Source organism: Prunus persica, chromosome G2, assembly GCF_000346465.2.
Source record: "Prunus persica cultivar Lovell chromosome G2, Prunus_persica_NCBIv2, whole genome shotgun sequence".
Lineage (NCBI taxonomy): Eukaryota > Viridiplantae > Streptophyta > Magnoliopsida > Rosales > Rosaceae > Prunus > Prunus persica.
Window position 1 is genome coordinate 9,073,310 of NC_034010.1, and position 21,029 is coordinate 9,094,338.

General features: G+C 38.5%; 1 protein-coding gene across 3 annotated transcripts; it reads left to right on the plus strand.

Moving 5' to 3' along the window:
* LOC18785125 (pentatricopeptide repeat-containing protein At2g17525, mitochondrial) lies at window positions 3,825-10,151 on the plus strand. Of its 3 annotated transcripts, none has more exons than XM_007219423.2 (6): window positions 3,825-3,995; window positions 5,872-6,024; window positions 6,233-6,349; window positions 7,146-9,368; window positions 9,553-9,807; window positions 9,915-10,151. In XM_007219423.2, exon 4 carries the CDS (start codon window positions 7,199-7,201, stop codon window positions 9,134-9,136), a length of 1,938 nt encoding a protein of 645 aa, XP_007219485.2. In that variant the 5' UTR covers window positions 3,825-3,995; window positions 5,872-6,024; window positions 6,233-6,349; window positions 7,146-7,198; the 3' UTR covers window positions 9,137-9,368; window positions 9,553-9,807; window positions 9,915-10,151. The 3 variants fall into 3 exon arrangements, with proteins under 3 accessions (XP_007219485.2, XP_020412000.1, XP_020411999.1); XM_020556411.1 differs by having other exon boundaries at window positions 9,925-10,151; XM_020556410.1 differs by having other exon boundaries at window positions 5,933-6,024.

Sequence of the window (21,029 nt, forward strand, 5' to 3'; positions counted from 1 at the left end):
ATGTCCAGGTTGTCCACAGTAATAACATCCAGTAGTACCCTGCTGGCAAGGCCCAGAATGGTACCTACCACACCTGGCGCATTGGGGGCGACTCCTCCTGCCAGATCCTGACAGCAACTGTCTTCCAGCACCTCTTGCTGTACTACCCCCTAAGCGGTTTCCAGAATTGCTACTTTGGTTGGAACTTCCGCTGGAGCTGAATCCAGGTCGGTAACCTCCATAGCTGCGACCACTGGATGATCTCGAACTATAACTGCCTCTCTTAGATGATCCTTGACTAGGACCACCTATTTCAAACTGCTGCCTACGGAGTTCACCCCGTGGTCTGGCCATCATCTGGCTGCTTTCAATCAGCGAGGCAGACATCACCACATCACCAAAATTGGTCAACCGCTGACTGATCACAATATCTCGGATGGAGGCTTTTAACCCCATAGTGAACAGCTGACACTTCTTACTTTCATCCTCCACCAGTGGGAGACAATATTTAGACAGATCATGAAACCTCTTCTCATACTCTAATACAGTCATCATCCCCTGTTCCAGCTGCAAAAACTCTTGCATCTTCAAATTCTGGTACGCTTGTGGGTAATACTGACTGTCAAATGCAGCTCTGAAGACTTGCCATGTAATGGTTAAAGGATCCCTGTATCGCCTCTTGACTGAATCCCACCAATGTCTGGCATTTTTGATCAAGAAGAAGGTGGCCAGAGTAACTCTACTGTTCTGTGGAACAGCCATGACCTCCATGATCCGTTCCATCTTTTCAATCCACTCCTCAGCTACTGCTGGGGTACCATCACCATCAAAGTCAGTGGCCCCTATCCTCTTTGCTTGATCAGCGTATCCTAAGGAGGGATCTCTGGGCTGTCTAGTTCTGGCTAAAGCCTGCGTCAGCAACTCCAAGGTCTGCTGAAAGTGGGGATCTCCCTGCATAGGAGGCATAGCAGGTACGGCTTCTAACGAACCTCCAACCACAGATTGCTCTACCGGTTCAGGTACCGATGCAGGAACAGGAACTTCCTCCTGCCCGAGCTGGGGATCCTGTCTCCTCTGTCGGGACGACTGTCTCGTCCCTCTACGGACACCACCACGTTTAGGGCCCATCTTTCTGTCACAAGAAACAGATGTTTAGGAAAACGACGATGCACAAAGTGCGAAGTCTACAGGAAATTAAACCTAATGCTCTGATACCAAGTTGACAGGACCCGATCCAAATTTCGCTTTGGAATCCGAGTCAGAACCTGTGCGTGTCCGACACTTGGCAAATGTCGAGCACAAAAGACCTATTTGCCCTTCTATACAAAACACGATAAAATAACAAGGTTGACTTCTACCGAAAAACCGGCAGAGTTTCCCTTGTAACTGGCTCAATACCAAAACATTCACACCTGCCAAACAAGTATACATATATACAACCAACTGCCAGCATATGTATATATACATTCCAAGAGATCAAACTCAATCTAGGGCAAAACATCAGAGCGACTGCTAAGAATTTACAAAAGAGTGAATCGTTGTACAAAATACAAATCCTACATCAAAGAAAGGCACGGAAGATAGGAAGTGGCCCGGTGGTGGATTCCTGTGCACATCTACTGCCTGGGGGTGCAAAACAACAAGAAGGGTGAGTGGATCCAAAACAAAGCTTCGAAAATAATATATGAACATACTAACCCCACTGTAAAAACAGTTATACAAACTAACTTATTTTCTTTATTTCTGAAATCAATGCATGTATATAACTATACATTTGAAAACAGTTTAAACTATCACCTAGATGTACCCTTATTTCCGTCAATTCCTTATATCCGTCAATTCCTTGCATCACCATGGATGACACATACTCGCAGGTCTCAGTGACACGAAGTCAGTCCGAGCCGCAACTCGCAGGATTCAGGGGACCATAGTCCACCTTTATCCGCATTACTCGCTCCACACGAGTTCGAGTACCAAGGAACTCGTGGGGCAACTGTCAAGCATGCTGACTAAACGAAGGCAACCAATATAAACCGAAGGCAACATTTAATAACTGGGTACAAGGTGATTTAAGAAAATATAAAGTTTCTGAAGGAAATCTGTTGAATAATTAACTTTCTGTAACCTTTAAAATTCTGCTGCCATTTATCTGATAATGAACAAGAATCTCTGTTTCTATAGTCTTTAACAGAAATGTCACTCGGCAGCATGCAACATAAAATATTTAACAGAATAAAACAGCTAATAACTGAAATTGAACTGCTTAAATTCCTTTATGAAAACAAAGAGTCCACTCACTGATAGTCCGAACTCGCTGGACCTCTTGAAGGTCCCTCCTGCGGGTCAACTGGTGCCCGGGTGCCTGAGTCAATGACCAAAATATTCTATTAATACAATATAGTATTAAATTAAAAACCCTACCCCCGGCTCCTAAAAAGACGTGCGTCAATTTAAAGTGATCCCTATGCCCATAACAGCTTTCCTTCCACGTGGGATCGTTTAGCGGTATCTTGGGACTCAAAAAGCGCTAAAGTCCAAAAAGTCAATCCGGAACCCCACGGGTACAATATGATCCGGATGCCGCTAGAAGGTCCAATATATTTACGACACATGTCCCGAGGGTATTGGTGTCAATCGGACAGTCGGATTAATTACGATCGTGTAATCGCATAATTTCTAAACCCTAGCCCTAGGGTTCGCTTTTTCGGAGTATCCGGGACTCCGATTCACAATCCGTCGAATCCTACACGATCCTGAAATCATGTCGACCGACATATCCAAAATTCAGTGTGATCCAACGATTTGACGACACTGCACCCAAGGATCGCGTGATATGAAAAATCCGTTCGAGGCTCAAACGAACTCCGAATCGAGATCCGCGAAATCCTACGCGCTCGCAACGACACGAGGGTCACAAAACTGTACAAAATTACTTCACCACCCTCGCCCACGCGCCCCAGCACGCGCGGGCAGATTTGGTTGTCTTAAGCGATTTCGGGTGGTCAAAAAATCGCGGAACCAGGACTCCAAACTCCTATCCTAGGTAAAACACCTCATTTGGAGTCACTTTTATTCTTGGACCTACCCCAAAAACTGACCGGAAGTGGCCGAACACGGAGGCCGAAAGTCAGCCGAATTTCAATTAAAAAATCGAGTGATCTACGGCTAAAATCGATCAAAACCTATCCAACCATCAGCTAGAGCATGAAAAATAGGTGAGAATCCATACCTTACTCGAACGATTTGGTTGAGAATTGAGGGAGAACGAAGGAGATGAAGTTTTGCCTAAAACCGGCGGTTCTCCTCCAGTTTCCGGCGAGCTCCGGCCGGTGCAGGGGTGGAGGCAGGTCGTGGCGTGACGGCGGCGGCGAGACGAAGCTGCTGGTACCAACGCCGGAGATCGGCGTGCCCTGTGGTGGCTGGTGTGGTGACGGGAAGGGAGGAGGCGACGGACGTCGCGCGCGGGAGAGAGAGAGAGAGAGGAGAGAGAAACTGATGGGGAAGAGAGAGAGAGAAACGATTTTATAAAATCTGATTTTCCAATTTACCATTTTGCCCCTCGTGATATTGTAATCGTATTTTCTTCGTTAAACTCCAATTCGAGCTTACTTCGTGTCTATGAACTCGTGTCGTCGTGCTCTACGCAACGGTGTATGTGAAATTGTCATATTCCTTTTTGGTCAAAAAGTCAACGTTGAGTTCATAAGTGAGTCAAAGGGCAAAATTGTCTTTCCGCATAATAAATTACTAATTACATGTGAATTTTAGGTTTGGGTCTTTACACCCCATGGATGTACGATACCCATGCTCCTAGGATTATTGGAAAAAAGAACAGAAATAACATAGTGAAATTTATTGGTAAAGATTTGAGACTTCATAACGGCAGTAACAGAAAGAAACCGTCCTTGGCTCGTAACCAACGGCTCACAATCCTCAATCCTTCTCATATTTGCTTTTCTAGATTTTCGGTCTCTACCTCTCCCGCCGATTCTCCGTTGCCGCCTCAACCTCTGTAGGTACAGCTCTAATCATTTCTCGCTTCTTTCTCAATGTCTGTTAGGAATTTTGTCGAACAGGTCATATGTGTTGTTGTGGAGTGTTTTGTTTTACGTGCTACATTCTCTTTCCAATGGAAATATTGTCCAAGTTGTAGAATCAGTGACATTTAGTTGCAAAGTATAGCGCCTTCATGAATTTGGTTTCGTTGAAGATTATGTGATATGCTCTGTTTGGTTGCTGAACAAAAAGGTAGGAAAGAGTGGAAAATGGAGTTTAAGTTCTCCAAATTTTATTATTATTTTTAAATTTGTGGAATTTTTCTACTTTTCGTTATTGGGGACCTTTGTAAAGTAGAAAAATATGCTTAGTGTTGTCATGAACACGTTGAATCTTATTCTAATAGGTTATCCAGATAGCACTACTATAGCTTTCAAGCCATCGGTCTGCTGGACTTGAATGATGTGCTTCTTATATAAGTTTGGATCTTTCCTCTAGTGTTGATGTTTTTTTGGATTAAATGTAAGGGTACAGACAGGACTATAATGCCGGGTTCATGTTCAGTGATCAATTGCGCAGTGGAATGTGTACGACGAGTCCTCCATTACGTTGTAGAGATGTAAATACACATACATATATGAAATTGGGGCAGCTCTTTGTACTTCAGTTATGGCAGAATTCAAGGATCTTTCCTTTTCTGATATTTATTTAGATGGGAGGGCAGCTGTGTGTTAATTGCAGTTAGGATACTCTGTATTGTTTCTTTGTAGTGTGTTAATTTGGGGCAGCTTGGACTGCATAATCCAGACAAGCTGGTGATGTCATCACAATCCTGCATCTGCAAACCACCAATCAGGAACTTCCTTCGTTGTGATGGAAGTATTATAGTGTGGACCGTAACAAATTTTTTGAAAAAAGGAAGAGTGATGTGATGAAAATTAGAGGAAGGATTCTGGTTATCATTTGAGCCAATTTGAAATTTTGCTAACTTTTCTCCTTAAGACTTCCCATTAAGTTCAACAAATAAGCAGTAGGATGTTTTAAACAAACAGCATGAAGTGGTTTGGGAACATATGGTTTTAAGGAATTTTTATGTGTGTGAGCAGTCTTTGTTTTGCCTCTATTTATTTGTTGTGGATTTTTAGAAGTAATTGAACATATGCTTTTCTATAATAAAATTGAAAGGAGAGTTGATCATATCTTTACCTAGCATCTTATTGTGTTTATTTTTTCCTTTCCAATCTACCAACCTCGCTTATCTATCTTCATCTGATCTAACTTCTAACTACTTATATATTATGAGCTATTTTATCTTTCAATGAATCGGAATATTTATATATTGCGAGCTATTTTATCTCAATGAATCAGAATAACATACCTTTCATTTAGCTACAAACTAATAGCATCTGCTCGTTTAGGGGCAAAAACTCTTATACTGACACTGAGCATTTTTAGGATTGCATGGCAGGTTTAACTCTGGCTTTTTCTTGATAACCTCTTAATTTTGCTGTTTTATTTAGTACCTTTATTGTATTTCTCAAAACTAGATATGTAATAACCAATTTTCATTTTGGATTCTCAACTCATGATTCTGCTGAAAGGAACATTGGTAAAATTTTATCATTTACAGCTAGAAAGTTCACCAATTTTTTTCCTGGGTGTGATAGAAAGTTCACCTAATGGGATGAAATATTTAGAATACTTTTGTCAATCACATAAATTGTGAGGCAGCATGCCAACTTATTTATTATGCAACTCGGCAGCTTTAGATTTGATATAATATGTATCTCTCTCTCTCTCTCTCTCTCTCTCTCTCTCTCTCTCTCTCTCTCTCTCTCTCATGTGCCCCGAAACAAACAGAGGTGTGATCACATTACTTTATGCAAAATGTCTTAGGTCTTCAGAGTCATGACCCAGATAATTTAAAGCCCTTCTTAATGAAAAGTGTTCGATGCAGCCTTGCAAGACAGCAGTAGGTGGACCAGCAAATTCCAAACTTGTACACGAAGTGGATGCCCTTGGTGGTGAAATTGGGAAGATTTCTGAACGGTAAAGTAATAAAATCTCCTATATTTGGATGTTCTTTGCTGAGAAGCTCAAGGAGTATGCTTGTTGCTTACTCTTGATTTTGTCTTGGAGGATGGACATTAGAAATTTAGAATGGATCTTTCACTCCATTTCTTTTATTATTTTTGTTCTTTGTTGTAAATATATATTAAAATAATTTGGACTCTTTCATGTTTTGGATTCTAAGCAGATTTCAAATAATTTGTGCTTGTCTCCCTCCAAAGCCGCAGCAGCCTTTGCCTCACCCGTCCCTTCTTCACCTGCAACCTCTCCTGCTGATTCTCCGTTGCTGCCTCAACCTCTCCAGGTACAGCTCTAATCATTTCTTGCTTCTTTCTCTGTGTCTGTCAGTAATTTTGTTGAACAGGTCCTATATGTTGTTGTGGAGTGCTTCGAGGCAGTTTTACTTGCTACATTCTCGTTCCAAGGGAAACATTGCCCAAATTGGAGAATTAGTGACATTTAGTTACAAAGTACTACCTTGAAAGTAGTCTTTATGCACTTAATGTTGTCTCTCTTTGGATTTGTTGAAGATTATGTGATATGCTCTGTTTGGTTGCTGAACAAAAAGGTAGAAAAGATGGAAATTAGAGTTTAAGTTTTCCATAGGGTTTTTATTATTACTTTTAAAATTTGTTAATCTTTTTTTTTTCTTTCTATTTCTCGTTATTGGGGCCCTTTGTACATACACTGCTATAATGCCGGGTTCATGTTCGGTGATCAATTGTGTGTATGTATATGTAAATATGTACACACACAAAATATATGCCTCGAAGATTATATGGCACTTGGAGTGGACGAGCTCCGGGAAATGTCAAATTTGGGGCAGAATTCAAGGATCTTTTTTTCTTTCTTTCTGATATTTATTTAGATGGGAGGGCAGCTGTGTGTTAATTGTAGTTAGGATACTCTGCATTCTTTCTTTGCAGTGTTGTTTTGTAGTTTAACAGTTATTTTCAGTAGCACTTCTGGCCCACCCCCGACCTTTGTAATTTTCTTCTTCTTGATAATTTTGGATTCTCCTAATCTTCTGTTAATTGTCACATTTCAACCCAGAGTTGTTTTAATTGAGTTTAGGCTATTGTGTACTGTTTGATGTGCAGAAAACAGAGCAAGGGTAACAAACTCCTTCAAAAGCAACACAAGTGGATGTCCAATGCCAGCCATTTATAATCCTTTGAAGCTTCAAATTTTGTGTTTCAGATGTTTTCTTAGAAACATGTCATCGTCATCTTCTTCATTGTCGTCGTCGTCAGCATCATCATCTTCTTCATTGTCATCGTCGTCGGCATCATCATCATCCATTGCAATTCCATCCCATAAGCACATAGCCCATCTTCTGTTAGACCAAAAATCAGCATCCCAAGCCCTCCAAACCTTCAAATGGGCCTCCAAACTCCCCAACTTCATCCACTCTCCCTCCACTTACCGTGCTCTCATCCACAAGCTATGCACATTCCACTGCTTTGACACTGTTCACCAATTGCTCGACGAAATGCCAACCTCAATTGGGCAACCCCCAGATGAAGACATCTTTGTCACCATCATTCAAGGTCTCGGCCGTGCCCACATGGTAAAACAAGTTATCAACGTGCTTGACTTGATTTACAAGTATGAAAAAATGCCTTCTTTGAAGGTATTCAATTCCATACTTGATGTTCTTGTGAAGGAAGATATAGATATAGCTAGGGAGTTTTATAGGAAGAAGATGATGGAAAGTGGCGTTCAAGGCGATGACTATACTTTCGGTATCTTGATGAAAGGACTTTGCTTGACGAATCGAATTGGTGATGGTTTTAAGCTTTTGCAAGCGATGAAGTCTCGGGGAATTACCCCAAATACTGTGGTCTATAACACGTTGCTTCATGCACTTTGCAAGAACAAGAAAGTTGGGAGAGCGAGAAGCTTGATGAATGAGATGGAAGCACCCAATGATGTGACTTTTAATGTTTTGATATCTGGTTATTGTGGAGAAGAGAATTTAGTGCAAGCTCTTGTTTTGCTAGAGAAGTGCTTTGGTTTGGGGTTTGTGCCTGATATTGTCACTGTAACTAAGGTGTTGGAAATTCTTTGCAGTGATGGCCGTGTAATGGAGGCTGTCAAGGTTATAGGGAGAGTGGAGAACAAGGGAGGATTGGTGGATGTTGTAGCTTATAACACCTTAATTAAGGGTTTCTGTAGATTAGGGAAAGCAAAACTCGGTCTTCGCATTGTGAAGGAGATGGAGAGAAAGGGATGCCTTCCAAATGTTGATACTTACAATGTATTGATCTCTGGTTTTTGTGAGTCTGGGATGTTGGATATGGCGCTTGATATGTTTAATGATATGAAAACAGATGGCATCAACTGGAATTTTGTTACGTATGATACATTAATTAGATATTTGTGTTCCGGAGGAAGGACGAAAAAAGGGTTTGAAATTTTAGAATTAATGAATGAAAGAAAAGGTGGTTCCCTTGGCCAAATTTCTCCTTATAATAGTGTGTTATATGGCCTGTATAAGGAACATCGTTTGGACGAAGCACTTGAGTTTCTAACCAATATGGGGAAACTATTTCCTAGAGCTGTTGATAGAAGCTTGAGAATTTTAGGTTTCTGTGAGGAGGGCGACACAGAGAATGCCAAGAGAGTTTATAATCAGATGCTTATGGAAAGGGGAGTTCCAAGTGTTTTTATTTATGACTGTCTAATCCATAGATATTGCCAAGAAGGGTGTATTCGTGAAGCCTTTGAGCTATTGAATGAGATGATTGCTCATGGTTACTTTCCTCTTGCGTTGACATTTAATTCTCTGATAAGTGGGTTTTGCGAGCAAGGAAAAGTTGGTAGTGCACTGAAGCTCCTGGAAGACATGGTTGGGAGAGGTTGTTCACCCGATGCTAGAAGTTATAGTCCTTTGGTGGCCGCTCTTTGCCATATGGGGGATTTTCAGAAAGCTTTGAGACTTGTTTTGCAAATGGTAGAGAAGGGTGTCATTCCAGATTATTTTACGTGGAACTCGTTGCTTATTTGTTTAAGTCAAGAGACTGTATGGTTGAAGGGCAAAAGTATATTGGATGTAAATAACTTGGTACACTGTATTATCGAGAATTAAATACATGCCAGGGTTGATGGCACTTTGTTGAAATTAATGTTTAAAGCCACAATTCTTAACTTAGTGGTAGCTTAACAGTGGCTTGCCTTTATCAAGATCTGGAAATTCCTGCTTTTTGAAAGAAAATTGGGATTGGCTAATGACAAGATTGCTGATTTATCTGATGGCTGTTCCGAACTTGCATTTGGCACGTGCTGAACTTGATGGGCTCCAAAACTGAGAAAAGAACTAGGTAATGACTCATAAGTTGTAATGCCTGTGGAAATCTTTGTTAGAATAGGATATTTCTCTGTTATCGTTTCAATCAGTTTCTAAAGGTAACTTCGTGGATTTATATGTTTGTCACGATGGAAAAAGTAGCTTAAGGAAATCAATGAATTTGAAATAATTTGTCATTGTTTCTTTTTTGGCTGCAGGGTAATAATGGGGAGGGAACAAATATACAAAGTAGGAATGCCAGAAAATGCAAAAGGCATCTCCTACTTTCAAACCAGTCGGCAGACACTTGTGATAGTTTTGAAGCTTTTTGAGCTGGTGGGATTATGAGTCCTCAAATAGATTCTGGAACATCATACACCAGAATTGCTTTGATCATGTTCAGCTCTTGCTTCTGTTAAGCGTACAATTTGGGCTTTGTAGTGCATTTTTGCTTGACAGTTTACGTTACACAGGTCAGGGGGATCTTTAAACGCAATTGCTCTTAAAATTGACCGGATAAGTTTTTTTTAAAGATATCATCCATATCAAACATTTCTCCGACTGAGGACGTTTGTTTCAGTTGAATGCAGGTTGGAGATGAATCATATGAAATGTATTGAGCAGAGTGGAATTTTCCACACCTAGCAAGGCGCACAAGGGTTAGTAGTAAGAAACAGCAGAGACAAGGAACTGACATTAATTAATTTTTTGTTGATGTTTTTGAATAGCATGACTGATTATGCTTCATTTCTTCTGACTAATGTGTTCTAATTGTATTTTCAAACAATTGCATTAGAAGATGCGTTGAACAACTTAAGAGGGTGTGACGTGCAACAGACAAGCAGCAATGCACTGCATATATATATATATATATATATATATACACAGTCCTGATCTCTTGGACTACAGGGGTTTAAGAGATTTGTGGTCACTCACCGTTGGATGTAAATTCAACGGTTCACTCTTGCACTCTTTTTAAGAAACTTTTTTGAACCATTGGATTAATATCCAACGGTGGGTGACCACAATCTCTTGGACTCCTGTAGTCCAAGAGATGGGGACTATATATATATATATATATATATATATATATACAGAGAGCTTCCATTGAGGGATCCCTCAAATAAGCTTATTTGAGGGACACCCCTTGTAGGCCCCACTCCGGATTGTATTTCACTAATCCAAACCGTCTATTTTGTAGATACTCATTCAAAGATCATCTCTACAAAAAATCACTTGAATCCGATATCATGTGACCACTCAATTGAGTTATTGAAATTTTAGTACTTTTCTTAAAGCACCGTGTTCATTGATTTTGTAAGACACAATTGGATGTCGAAACGGTTTCCGATTTGTCTAATTTTTTGTAAGGATGATCTATGAATGAATACCTAAAAAATAGATGGTTTCGATTATTGGGAAAAGAATTGTAGGGTACCCTAAAGGGCGTCCCTCAAATAAAATTATTTGAGGGATCCCTCAATAGAAGGGGACTGTATATATATATATATACACAGAGAGCTTCCATTGAGGGATCCCTCAAATTAGCTTATTTGAGGGATACCATTGTAGGGCCCACTATGTATTGTATTTCACTAATCCAAACCGTCTCTTTTGTAGATACTTATTCAAAGATCATCTCTACAAAAAATCACTTGAATCCGATATCATTTGACCACTCAATTGAATTATTGAAATTTTAGTACTTTCTTGAAGCACTGTGTTCATTGATTTTGTAGAACACAATTGGATATCAAAACAGTTTCCGATTTGTCTAATTTTTTTCAAGGATGATCTATGAATATAGACTTAAAAAATAGATGGTTTCGATCGTTGAAAAAAAATTCGTAGGGGACCCTAAAGGGTGTCCCTCAAATAATTTGAGGGATCCCTCAATAGAAGGGGACTATATATATATATATATATAGCTTCCATTGAGGAATCCCTCAAATAAGCTTATTTGAGGGATACCCCATGTAGGCCTCACTCCGGATTGTATTTCACTAATCTAAACCGTCTATTTGTAGATACTCATTCAAAGATCATCTCTACAAAAAATCACTTGAATCAGATATCATTTAACCACTCAATTGAGTTATTGAAATTTTAGTATTTTCTTGAAGCACTGTGTTCTTTGATTTTGTAAAACACAATTGGATGTCGAAACGGTTTCCGATTTGTCTAATTTTTTGTAAGGATGATCTATGAATGAAGACCTAAAAAATAGATGGTTTGGATCATTGGGAAAAAAATGGTAGAGTACTGTAAAGGGCGTCCCTCACATAAAATTATTTGAGGGATTCCTCAATAGAAGGGGATTGTATATATATATACATATATATATAAGAAGCTTCCTCACCATAGATATTTACCTATATCTAATTGCTTAATCTTGATTCAATTAAGAAACACAAAAATGATGGTAATAATTTTCTGCATATTGGGTTAGTTCAAGTTGCTGTTAAACCCCTAACCAGATTAGGTTTGAAAGCCTCAATCCTTCTCTGTTTACGTGATGCTCGGTTTATTGAGTTTAGTGATAGCACCTTAGGCGTCATTGAGTCCAGTCTGTGTAATGGCCCAGTTCATTTTGATTTTTATCCTGATTTCACTGTAAGTCTTAGTGATCCTCATATCCTGAGAACTTTAATTCTGAATATTAAGGCTGAAGGTTACAATGTCCTCCAAGGAACCCTGCCTTTAGCCTTAGTTTACAGAATTTATTACAAAGTTACAGGTACTAATATGAATTTCCAAGCCCTTAATAAAAGCCCAAAAGACCAAACTGTTTTAATCCAGAGTCATACTTCAGATGCCCATATCCAAGTCCCTCAGACCATTAAGTGGTTAGAAGTTATCCTTCCAAAAGATTGGACCTTAGTCACTGAAAGCCAACCAGCTCCAATTCAACGAAATCTCAACAATCTTGATTACATCCAGCAATATTTAGATGGCACAGTAAAAATTAAATTTGAAAATCAACCTTTAAGGAAATCTAATGTTCAGTTGCAACAATTGCCAACCCCTGGTTAGTCTCAAAGGCATGCCCCTGCGCGGCACTCCTTTACTGCCTCGTCTTCCACTCTAGAACGAGACCTAGAATTAGAAAAAGCTATGATTGACTTTAAGCTTGAGTCCCTGAGAAAATCCTCTCAGGTAACCCAACCTTGCTATGGCAAAGCTCCAGTCCAAGAAGATAAGTCTAAATCACCTGAATCACCAACACAGTCAGACTTCTTAGTTGATAATTTTACACCAGTCGATAATCAACTTAGAACCCTTAATAGAAAATTTGAAATTAATTGGAAACGCTTAAATAGTCATCTCAAAGCCCCTGAAAATCAGCTCAGGAGAGATAGGTATCACCAAGCCTACCCTGTCCGTGAAAGCCGTCATAAAATCGGTTGTTCTTTACTACTGGAATCATATTCAAATTGTTCCTCATTAACTATCTCTGGGAGTCGGCTTATACTGGTCTTAGAACTGTTTGACTTACAGGAGTTTGTTCTAAGAAAGCGACTCATGACTACTCAAGTGTTCGGATTTGGCTAACTGAGGAAGAAGATAAACTGAGACTTCCTAAACTGACCGTTTACCCTAAAAGAAACCTATTAACCTTTCTTAATTTTCTGTCTCCTGCCCACCGCTCAGGCCCTCTACACTGGGGATTTACTGTTTGGAAAAAGGACTCACGGGTCAGACCTTAAAGAAAGATTAACAAATAACTCAAAGAATAAAAGGGAAGGAAAGGAAGGAAATGAAGACCTTCTACTCAGAAGCTTAAACCAGCCACTTGGGCGGGGATGAGTAGCAGACTTAGACAAAGACCGTAACTCTTACGGCTCTGATACCAAAAGAAAGAAAACAGAGATAGATGAAGGATAGGGAGGATATTAACAAAACAACCTAACTCAACATTCAGACTAATGCAGCAAAATAATGCATAAAAGAAATTACTTAAAATAGAGATAAGTTGAAAATAACAATTTTATTTATACTCACAAAGGTAGCAACTGCAACTTCAAGCTTCTCACTTAGTATTTACAAGGATGATTTTCTCCAAAGATGTTTCAGAGAGAATCTATAAAATTGATTTGAAAAGAAATGAACGGTGCTTACAACTGAGGCCGAAGCCTGCTTAAATAGGTAAAACAACTATGGTTTAGACAACTATGGTGAAAAGTAACTGCGGTTCATGCAACTGTAGAGTCACGGGACTTCAACCTGCTTCAACTTTCAATTTTGTCCTCTTTTGCGAATTATTTTCTCTTTCGGCTACTTTCGGTGATGTGAATAAATCAAACAGTGCTTTGTCTGCTGCTTTAGAAGATGCTTTTATGATGTCGGCAACTGCTTTTGAAGATGCTTTCAACTGGAGCAATTATGATGTCTGCTATAATGGCCTATTAGTCTGAATGCAGATCATAGGCATCATAGGGATCTTGACTATCTTCATACCACGATTTTGGCTTGGCTGGACTCTGCATGGGCTGGCAACTAGATGATGAGGGAGAATCATTGTCCTCATCATCATCCATTTGAGAGGCTTGGATAATCAACTGGCGAGCAATTTCCTGGAGTTCAGACTTAGATTTTCCCTCAACTAATAGGGAAGATCGGATTGAACCAGTAGGAGAAACTGGACGCGGAATAGGCTCATGAGGGAGATCATTGTAAACATATTTAGCAATTCGGTCAACTTCAAACTTATCCCACCATTTAACAAAGAATTTGCGAGCAAATATTCTGGCATCCTTGGTGATTCTGAAAGACCATTTGAGAATCCAAGGGACTTTATATCTGGCAATAAAAAGTAATTGTTTTGTAAAGAATAGATCAACTTTGGAGAACTTGGCGTGTTTAGTATAATGACGGATTAACTCATGAACTGAGACAGGCAGAATTTCATCAACTGGACCATGTTTTTCCCACCAGTGGAGAAACCAATAAGGGAAAGAACATTTGAACTTGTTGTCAAAATTGATGAACCAGGAATGACTAAAATCTTCAGATTGGTGATGAAAAATAGTATACCAAGCTTCAATATAATCAGAATAATTATATTACAATTTTGACTTAAGGATCTTCAACTCATAAGGGCGGCTACTGAAAGATTCTTGGCTTAAGATTTTGTGAATATATAAGGAATGATAAAGGATGATTTCAGGGTGATCACGATCCTTTATCGGCTTAATTTCAACTGACTGGGTTTCAAATAGTATATCTCTATAATACTTGAGAGACTTATAAGGACTGGGTGGCATAAAATGGAACCCAGGGGGGAAATAGTGTTTGGCGATTTCAATGGGATCAGCATGAATATCATATAGGGGCTCAATAACAAACAAATGGGAGTTACTCTTGGGCAAATATGGGGATGACTTTTTGAAGGCAACTGAGGGACCGGCAGAGGTTTCGACTGAAAAAGGATCATAACTAGAAACTAAGGTCGACTGATAATTGGGGCGGATGTGGCCCACTGTGGAACCAAGGGTGGAGAATCTATTGGCAACTGATATTGGTGTGGCAACTGAAATGGGAGTGCAACCAGGAAAAGGAACTATCTGTTTAGGCGTTTCTGGCTTATTTTGACTCATGGATGAGGGAAGGGTTCGGAGCGACTGGGGTGGCTTAAGTTGACTGGCGAATTCTTTTTGTTTGTCTTTTTTGAGTGCCATTGTGCATCCTGCAAAAATTCTTGAGTAAGAAAATCAGGAATCGAATTCTCACTTCCTCTCAGATATTCAATATCAAAATCAAATATACTTAGAATACTTTGCCAACGTGCAAAAATTTGTTTAGATGCAATGTTTTGAACATCTTTTTCTAAAACATGTTTTGCAGACTTACAATCAACTCGTATTAAAAACTTTTGATTGAGCAAGTCATCTTGAAATTTACTAATACATAATACAATAGCTAATATTTCTTTTTTAATAGTACTATAATTATATTGCGACTGGGTCCAAGTTCCAGAATGAAAACGAACAATCTGTTCTGGAGATTTTGGGCAAATTCTTTGTTTGAGGACACCACCATAACCAATGTCAGAGGCATCGGTTTCAACTATTTTGAAGGAATTGACTGAGGGAATACCAAGACAGGGAAGTGTCTTGACATGGGCTTTGATTTGTTTGACAACTTCAGTATGGGCGGTTGTCCACGGAGGAGGATTGTTTTGCAATAATCTGTCAAATAAAGGCTTACATTGTTTTCTCAGATTTTGGTAAAAGTCAAAAATGTAATTTAGATATCCTAAAAACCTATGGAGTTGACTTTTATCAAGAATCTGATTAGGAAATTTGTCAGCAAACTGGATGACCCGATTAATTGGGGAGATTTGCGACTGGTATATATTAAAACCAAGAAATCTGATATTGGTTTGGAACAACTTGATCTTTTTAGCAGAAACAACTAAACCATTCTATTTGACAACCTGAAAGAATTTATGCAAATGTTTCCAATGCTGCTCTATAGACTCGGAAAAGATGAGGACATCATCAATATAGACAATTGAGAAATGGCTGTAGGGATTGAATATATCATTCATAATATTTTGAAATTCACTAGGGGCGTTTTTTAAACCAAATGGCATTACATTCCATTCATAATGACCAAAGGGAGTAACAAATGCAGTCTTATATCTATCTGACTCTTCTATTTGGATTTGCCAGAAACCACTCTTCATGTCAAATTTGGAATAAACAACTGCTTTCCCTAACCGATTAATGAGATCTCTTTTATTAGGTATGGGATACCTAATCCATTCTAGAACTGAGTTAAGTGGCTTGTAGTTGATAACTAATCTCGGGACTCCTCTTTCTAGTTCAGCATGTTTCTGGACATAAAAAGCTGGACATGACCACGATGACTTACTTTTGTGGATTATTTTCTTCTGAAGTAACTCATTAATTTCGTTCTTACAAAATTCCATTATTTCTTGACTCATCTGGATTGGTCAGGCTTTAGTAGGGATGTTCTTTTCACTAAAGGTTTTGATATAAGGAAGACAGACAACATGTTGTTTCCTGAACCAAAAAGCATTAGGCAAATCAGAGCAAATCTCATTTTTCAATTTGTGTTCAAAATGTTGGATTTGCGACTGTAATGATTTATCAGCAAGCTGTTGTTCAAGTCTTTTAAATCTGATTTCTTCTTTAAGAAAGTTCAACTGGTTATTTTTTCGAATGATTTGTATTGATTTAGACACAGACTTTTTGCAAAGCCCTTAAATTATGCAACTCGGGTTTAGACAGAAATTCAATTTTGACCTTTTCGCCTAATTGGGTAGAGATAACACAGTCATAATCTACCTGGAAGGGGTACAACAAGGCAATAAAAGGTAAACCTAGAATGACTTCGTCTGTAATATTTTTAACTAAAACGAATGAGGTTTTAAAACAGACTTTGTTTTGGCATATATGGGCTTTGGGTAATTCAAAATTCAACTGGAGTGACTTTCCTGATGCAGTACTTAAAGATTCTCTAGACTTCTGGTAATATCTAGTAGGGATTAGACCTTCCTGAATACAGCTAAGGTCAGCTCCTGAATCAAATAAGGCAACTGTAGTGAATTCAAAATCTTGAACAAAAATAGTGACTTTTGAATACCATTTTCGAAAATTGATTTGCTTAATTAAATTGACAACTTGTTGACGTTCAGGGGTATCCTTATCAGAATTGGCAGGACTTTCTGATTGGCTTTTAGGCTCAAAAGACCTTTTATTTTCGAGACTGGCTAGGTCTTGCTTAATTGAATAATTTTCACTTTGTAACTTCTGGCTTAACTGTCTTAATTCAACTAATTATTTTTTAACAATTTTGACTTCTAACTGCAGATCTTGTAAGGTTATTTCTTTTCTCTGGGCAAATTTTTCTAAAGTAATGTTTAGACTTCCTGGTTGGGGGTTAGAGCGACTTGGGCTTTCCTGACTAATGACTTTTTTCAATTTCTTTAAATATTCTGATTTTAACTCGGGATTCTCAACTCGGCTTATCAGGTCTATTAGTAATTCTTCTTGTTCTTCCTGTTTAGTAAGGACACAAATAGAATTTAATTTATTGCAACATTTATCTGTACAACCAAACTGGATATCAGGTGAACTAGACTGTGATTCTATCGACTGGGCAGAATCAGAATCAGAACTGGCTACTATGGTTTCAGCACTACTTGTTTCAGAGTCTCGCAACTCCAAAACTTTTATCAATTTTTCTTTTTCTTCATTTGTAATATGCAATTGTTTAATAGTGTCTTTTATTTTGCATTCAGAGGCATAATGACCAAATTTCTGGCATTCAAAGCATTTGACTTTGGTTTTATCATTTTTGGGGCGATTCTTCTTTTGGCCTGTCGGGGTTTTCGACTAATTTTTCTTAGAGGAAAATTTTCTTCTTTTATAGAATTCACGATTATCATTATTGGGTTTAGAAAATTGTTTTCTTCGGGAATAAAAACGATGTTTCTTAAGGTGACTGGGCTTATTTCTTCTGGAAGGAGGAATGCTGGTAAGGCCGTACTGTTCCCAGAAATTGCCTAATTCATATTTGGCTGATTTCCTATCGGACTGTATCTGTCTACCAATTTTAAAATCAATACACATTTTCATGCCAACTTGGTTAATTGTACTTATAATGTTTCCGTAAGTCAAACTATCCCAATCAATATGACCTTGTTCATTATTCAGGGTTGTGCGTATTTTATGGGCAAATAAGTTTGGAAGACCATTAACAAATTTTTCTTTCCAGAATAGTTGATTACTGTCATCTCTAAGCATGACTCTGGAGATGAAGACATCTTTATATCACCTAAAATCAGACAACTTGGGACATCTAAGGTTGCTTAGCTGGTCATGTATCCTAGCAGTGGTATTACTAGGAGTTCCAATAAAATGCTCAATTATCCTGTAAAATAAAGTGTTGACTCCGTCTTCTATACCTTGACCTATTTGTTCGTCAAATATTGGGAGACCACCTTCATTGAGTTTTACAGCATAAGTGATTCAATTTTTAGACTCAGGGGTCAGGTGTTTATCCCACCAATATCTAAGAGTACCAGTAAATCCAGTAACTAACAGGGGAGCAATTTCAGACTGTCTGAAACTGTGATTGGTGATATAACTGTTGGCAACCATGGACATATGTTGTAACTTATTCAGGATTTCTTGCTCAGAAAGACTATCAATATTCCATTCATACAATTTATCAGAAGAAACTGAAAACTGGGTTTGGAAGTTTCTTTCTTCAAATTGGATATCTGGAGGTGTTGGTCTAGGGTACCAATTTTTGGTTAAGCTAGTGGGGCTTATATGTTTATCTAATCGTTTGATTCTGGGTTGAACTTCTAAATTTTTGAAAGCATTTTCTATTTTTGAAATATGACTAGTTCCAGATTCTGTTGTCTCAGACTCAAAAGAGGTTGCCTTTGGAAAAGAATCTAGGGTTTTAAGACCAAATTTTTCATCTTTCTCAGTTTTACTTGGGGTCAACTGTTCTAACATCCCTTCAATTTTTTTCATTGTGGGTTTGATCTTAAGTGTGGGGCTGGATTTAAGATCCTGGAACTGAACTATTGGATTTTCAACTTTTGTTTTGGACTTAATTTCTGGGGAACTTATTTTGTCTACTTTAGTTTCAATTATATCTAATTACTTTCCTATGACGATTAAACTCTGGTTGGTATAATTATTCTGCTCAATAAGCCTTCTATGATTATCATCTTTTTCAAAAGTCTTAAAGGAGGTGGCAGGTATGGGTAAATCTTTATGTTCGATGATTATGGTATCTATTGGAGGATGACTGGCTTCAACTATGGACTTGTCTATCATTTTCCATTTTTCTTTAGTCAAAATTTTTAATTCATCAGTAGACATATAATGACTTTCAATGAAATCGAGGTAAAAGATTTCAACTTTGGCTGACCGCATGTAATCTTTCCATTCATTAAAGATTTTCTGACGGCTTTCACTGACAGGGTAGGCTTGGTGATACCTATCTCTCCTGAGCTGATTTTCAGGGGCTTTGAGATGACTATTTAAGCGTTTCCAATTAATTTCAAATTTTCTATTAAGGGTTCTAAGTTGATGATCGACTGGTGTAAAATTATCAACTAAGAAGTCTGACTATGTTGGTGATTCAGGTGATTCAGACTTATCTTCTTAGACTGGAGCTTTGCCATAGCAAGGTTGGGTTACCTGAGAGGATTTTCTCAGGGACTTAAGCTTAAAGTCAATCATAGCTTTTTCTAATTCTAGGTCTCGTTCTAGAGTGGAAGACGAGGCAGTAAATGAGTGCCGTGCAGGGGCATGCCTTTGAGACTGACCAGGAGTTGGCAATTGTTGCAACTGAACATCAGATTTCCTTAAAGGTTGATTTTCAAATTTAATTTTTACTGTGCCATCTAAATATTGCTGGATGTAATCAAGATTGTTGAGATTTCGTTGAATTGGAGCTGGTTGGCTTTCAGTGACTAAGGTCCATTCTTTTGGAAGGGCAACTTCTGACCACTTAATGGTCTGAGGGACTTGGATATGGGCATCTGAAGTATGACTCTGGATTAAAACAGTTTGGTCTTTTGGGCTTTTATTAAGGGCTTGGAAATTCATATTAGTACCTGTAACTTTGTAATAAATTCTGTAAACTAAGGCTAAAGGCTGGGTTCCTGGGAGGACATTGTAACCTTCAGTCTTAATATTCAGAGTTAAAGTTCTCAGGATATGAGGATCACTAAGACTTACAGTGAAATCAGGATAACAATCAAAATGAACTGTACACAGACTGGACTCAATGACGCCTAAGGTGCTATCACTAAACTCAATAAACCGAGCATCACGTAAACAGAGAAGGATTGAGGCTTTCAAACCTAATCTGGTTAGGGGTTTAACAGCAACTTGAACTAACCCAGTATGCAGAAAATTATTACCATCATTTTTTTGTTTCTTAATTGAATCAAGATTCAGCAACTGGCAGGTTTCATGTTCTTTACTTAGAGCATACACTTGTTCAACTGTCTTAACATGAGTTGTGCTATTAAAACTAGAAGGCAACCAATGTTTCTTATAAATTTTTTGACTCGGGACTTTAGGTATATTCCAATCTCTAAAGTCTAGTTGTTCTTTACTACTGGAATCATATTCAAATTGTTCCTCATTAACTATCTCTGGGAGTCAGCTTATACTGGTCTTAGAACTGTTTGACTTACAGGAGTTTGTTCTAAGAAAGCGACTCATGACTACTCAAGTGTTCGGATTTGGCTAACTGAGGAAGAAGATAAACTGAGACTTCCTAAACTGACCGTTTACCCTAAAAGAAACCTATTAACCTTTCTTAATTTTCTGTCTCCTGCCCACCGCTCAGGCCCTCTACACTGGGGACTTACTGTTTGGAAAAAGGACTCACGGGTCAGACCTTAAAGAAAGATTAACAAATAACTCAAAGAATAAAAGGGAAGGAAAGGAAGGAAATGAAGACCTTCTACTCAGAAGCTTAAACCAACCACTTGGGCGGGGATGAGTAGCAGACTTAGACAAAGACGTAACTCTTACGGCTCTGATACCAAAAGAAAGAAAACAGAGATTGGGAGACCCTGAGAAAATCCTCTCAGGTAAGAGTTACGGCTTTTCTGGCACATTAATTGTCATAGGAAAGCAATTAGATATAATTGAAACTAAAGTAGACAAAATAAGTTTCCCAGAAATTA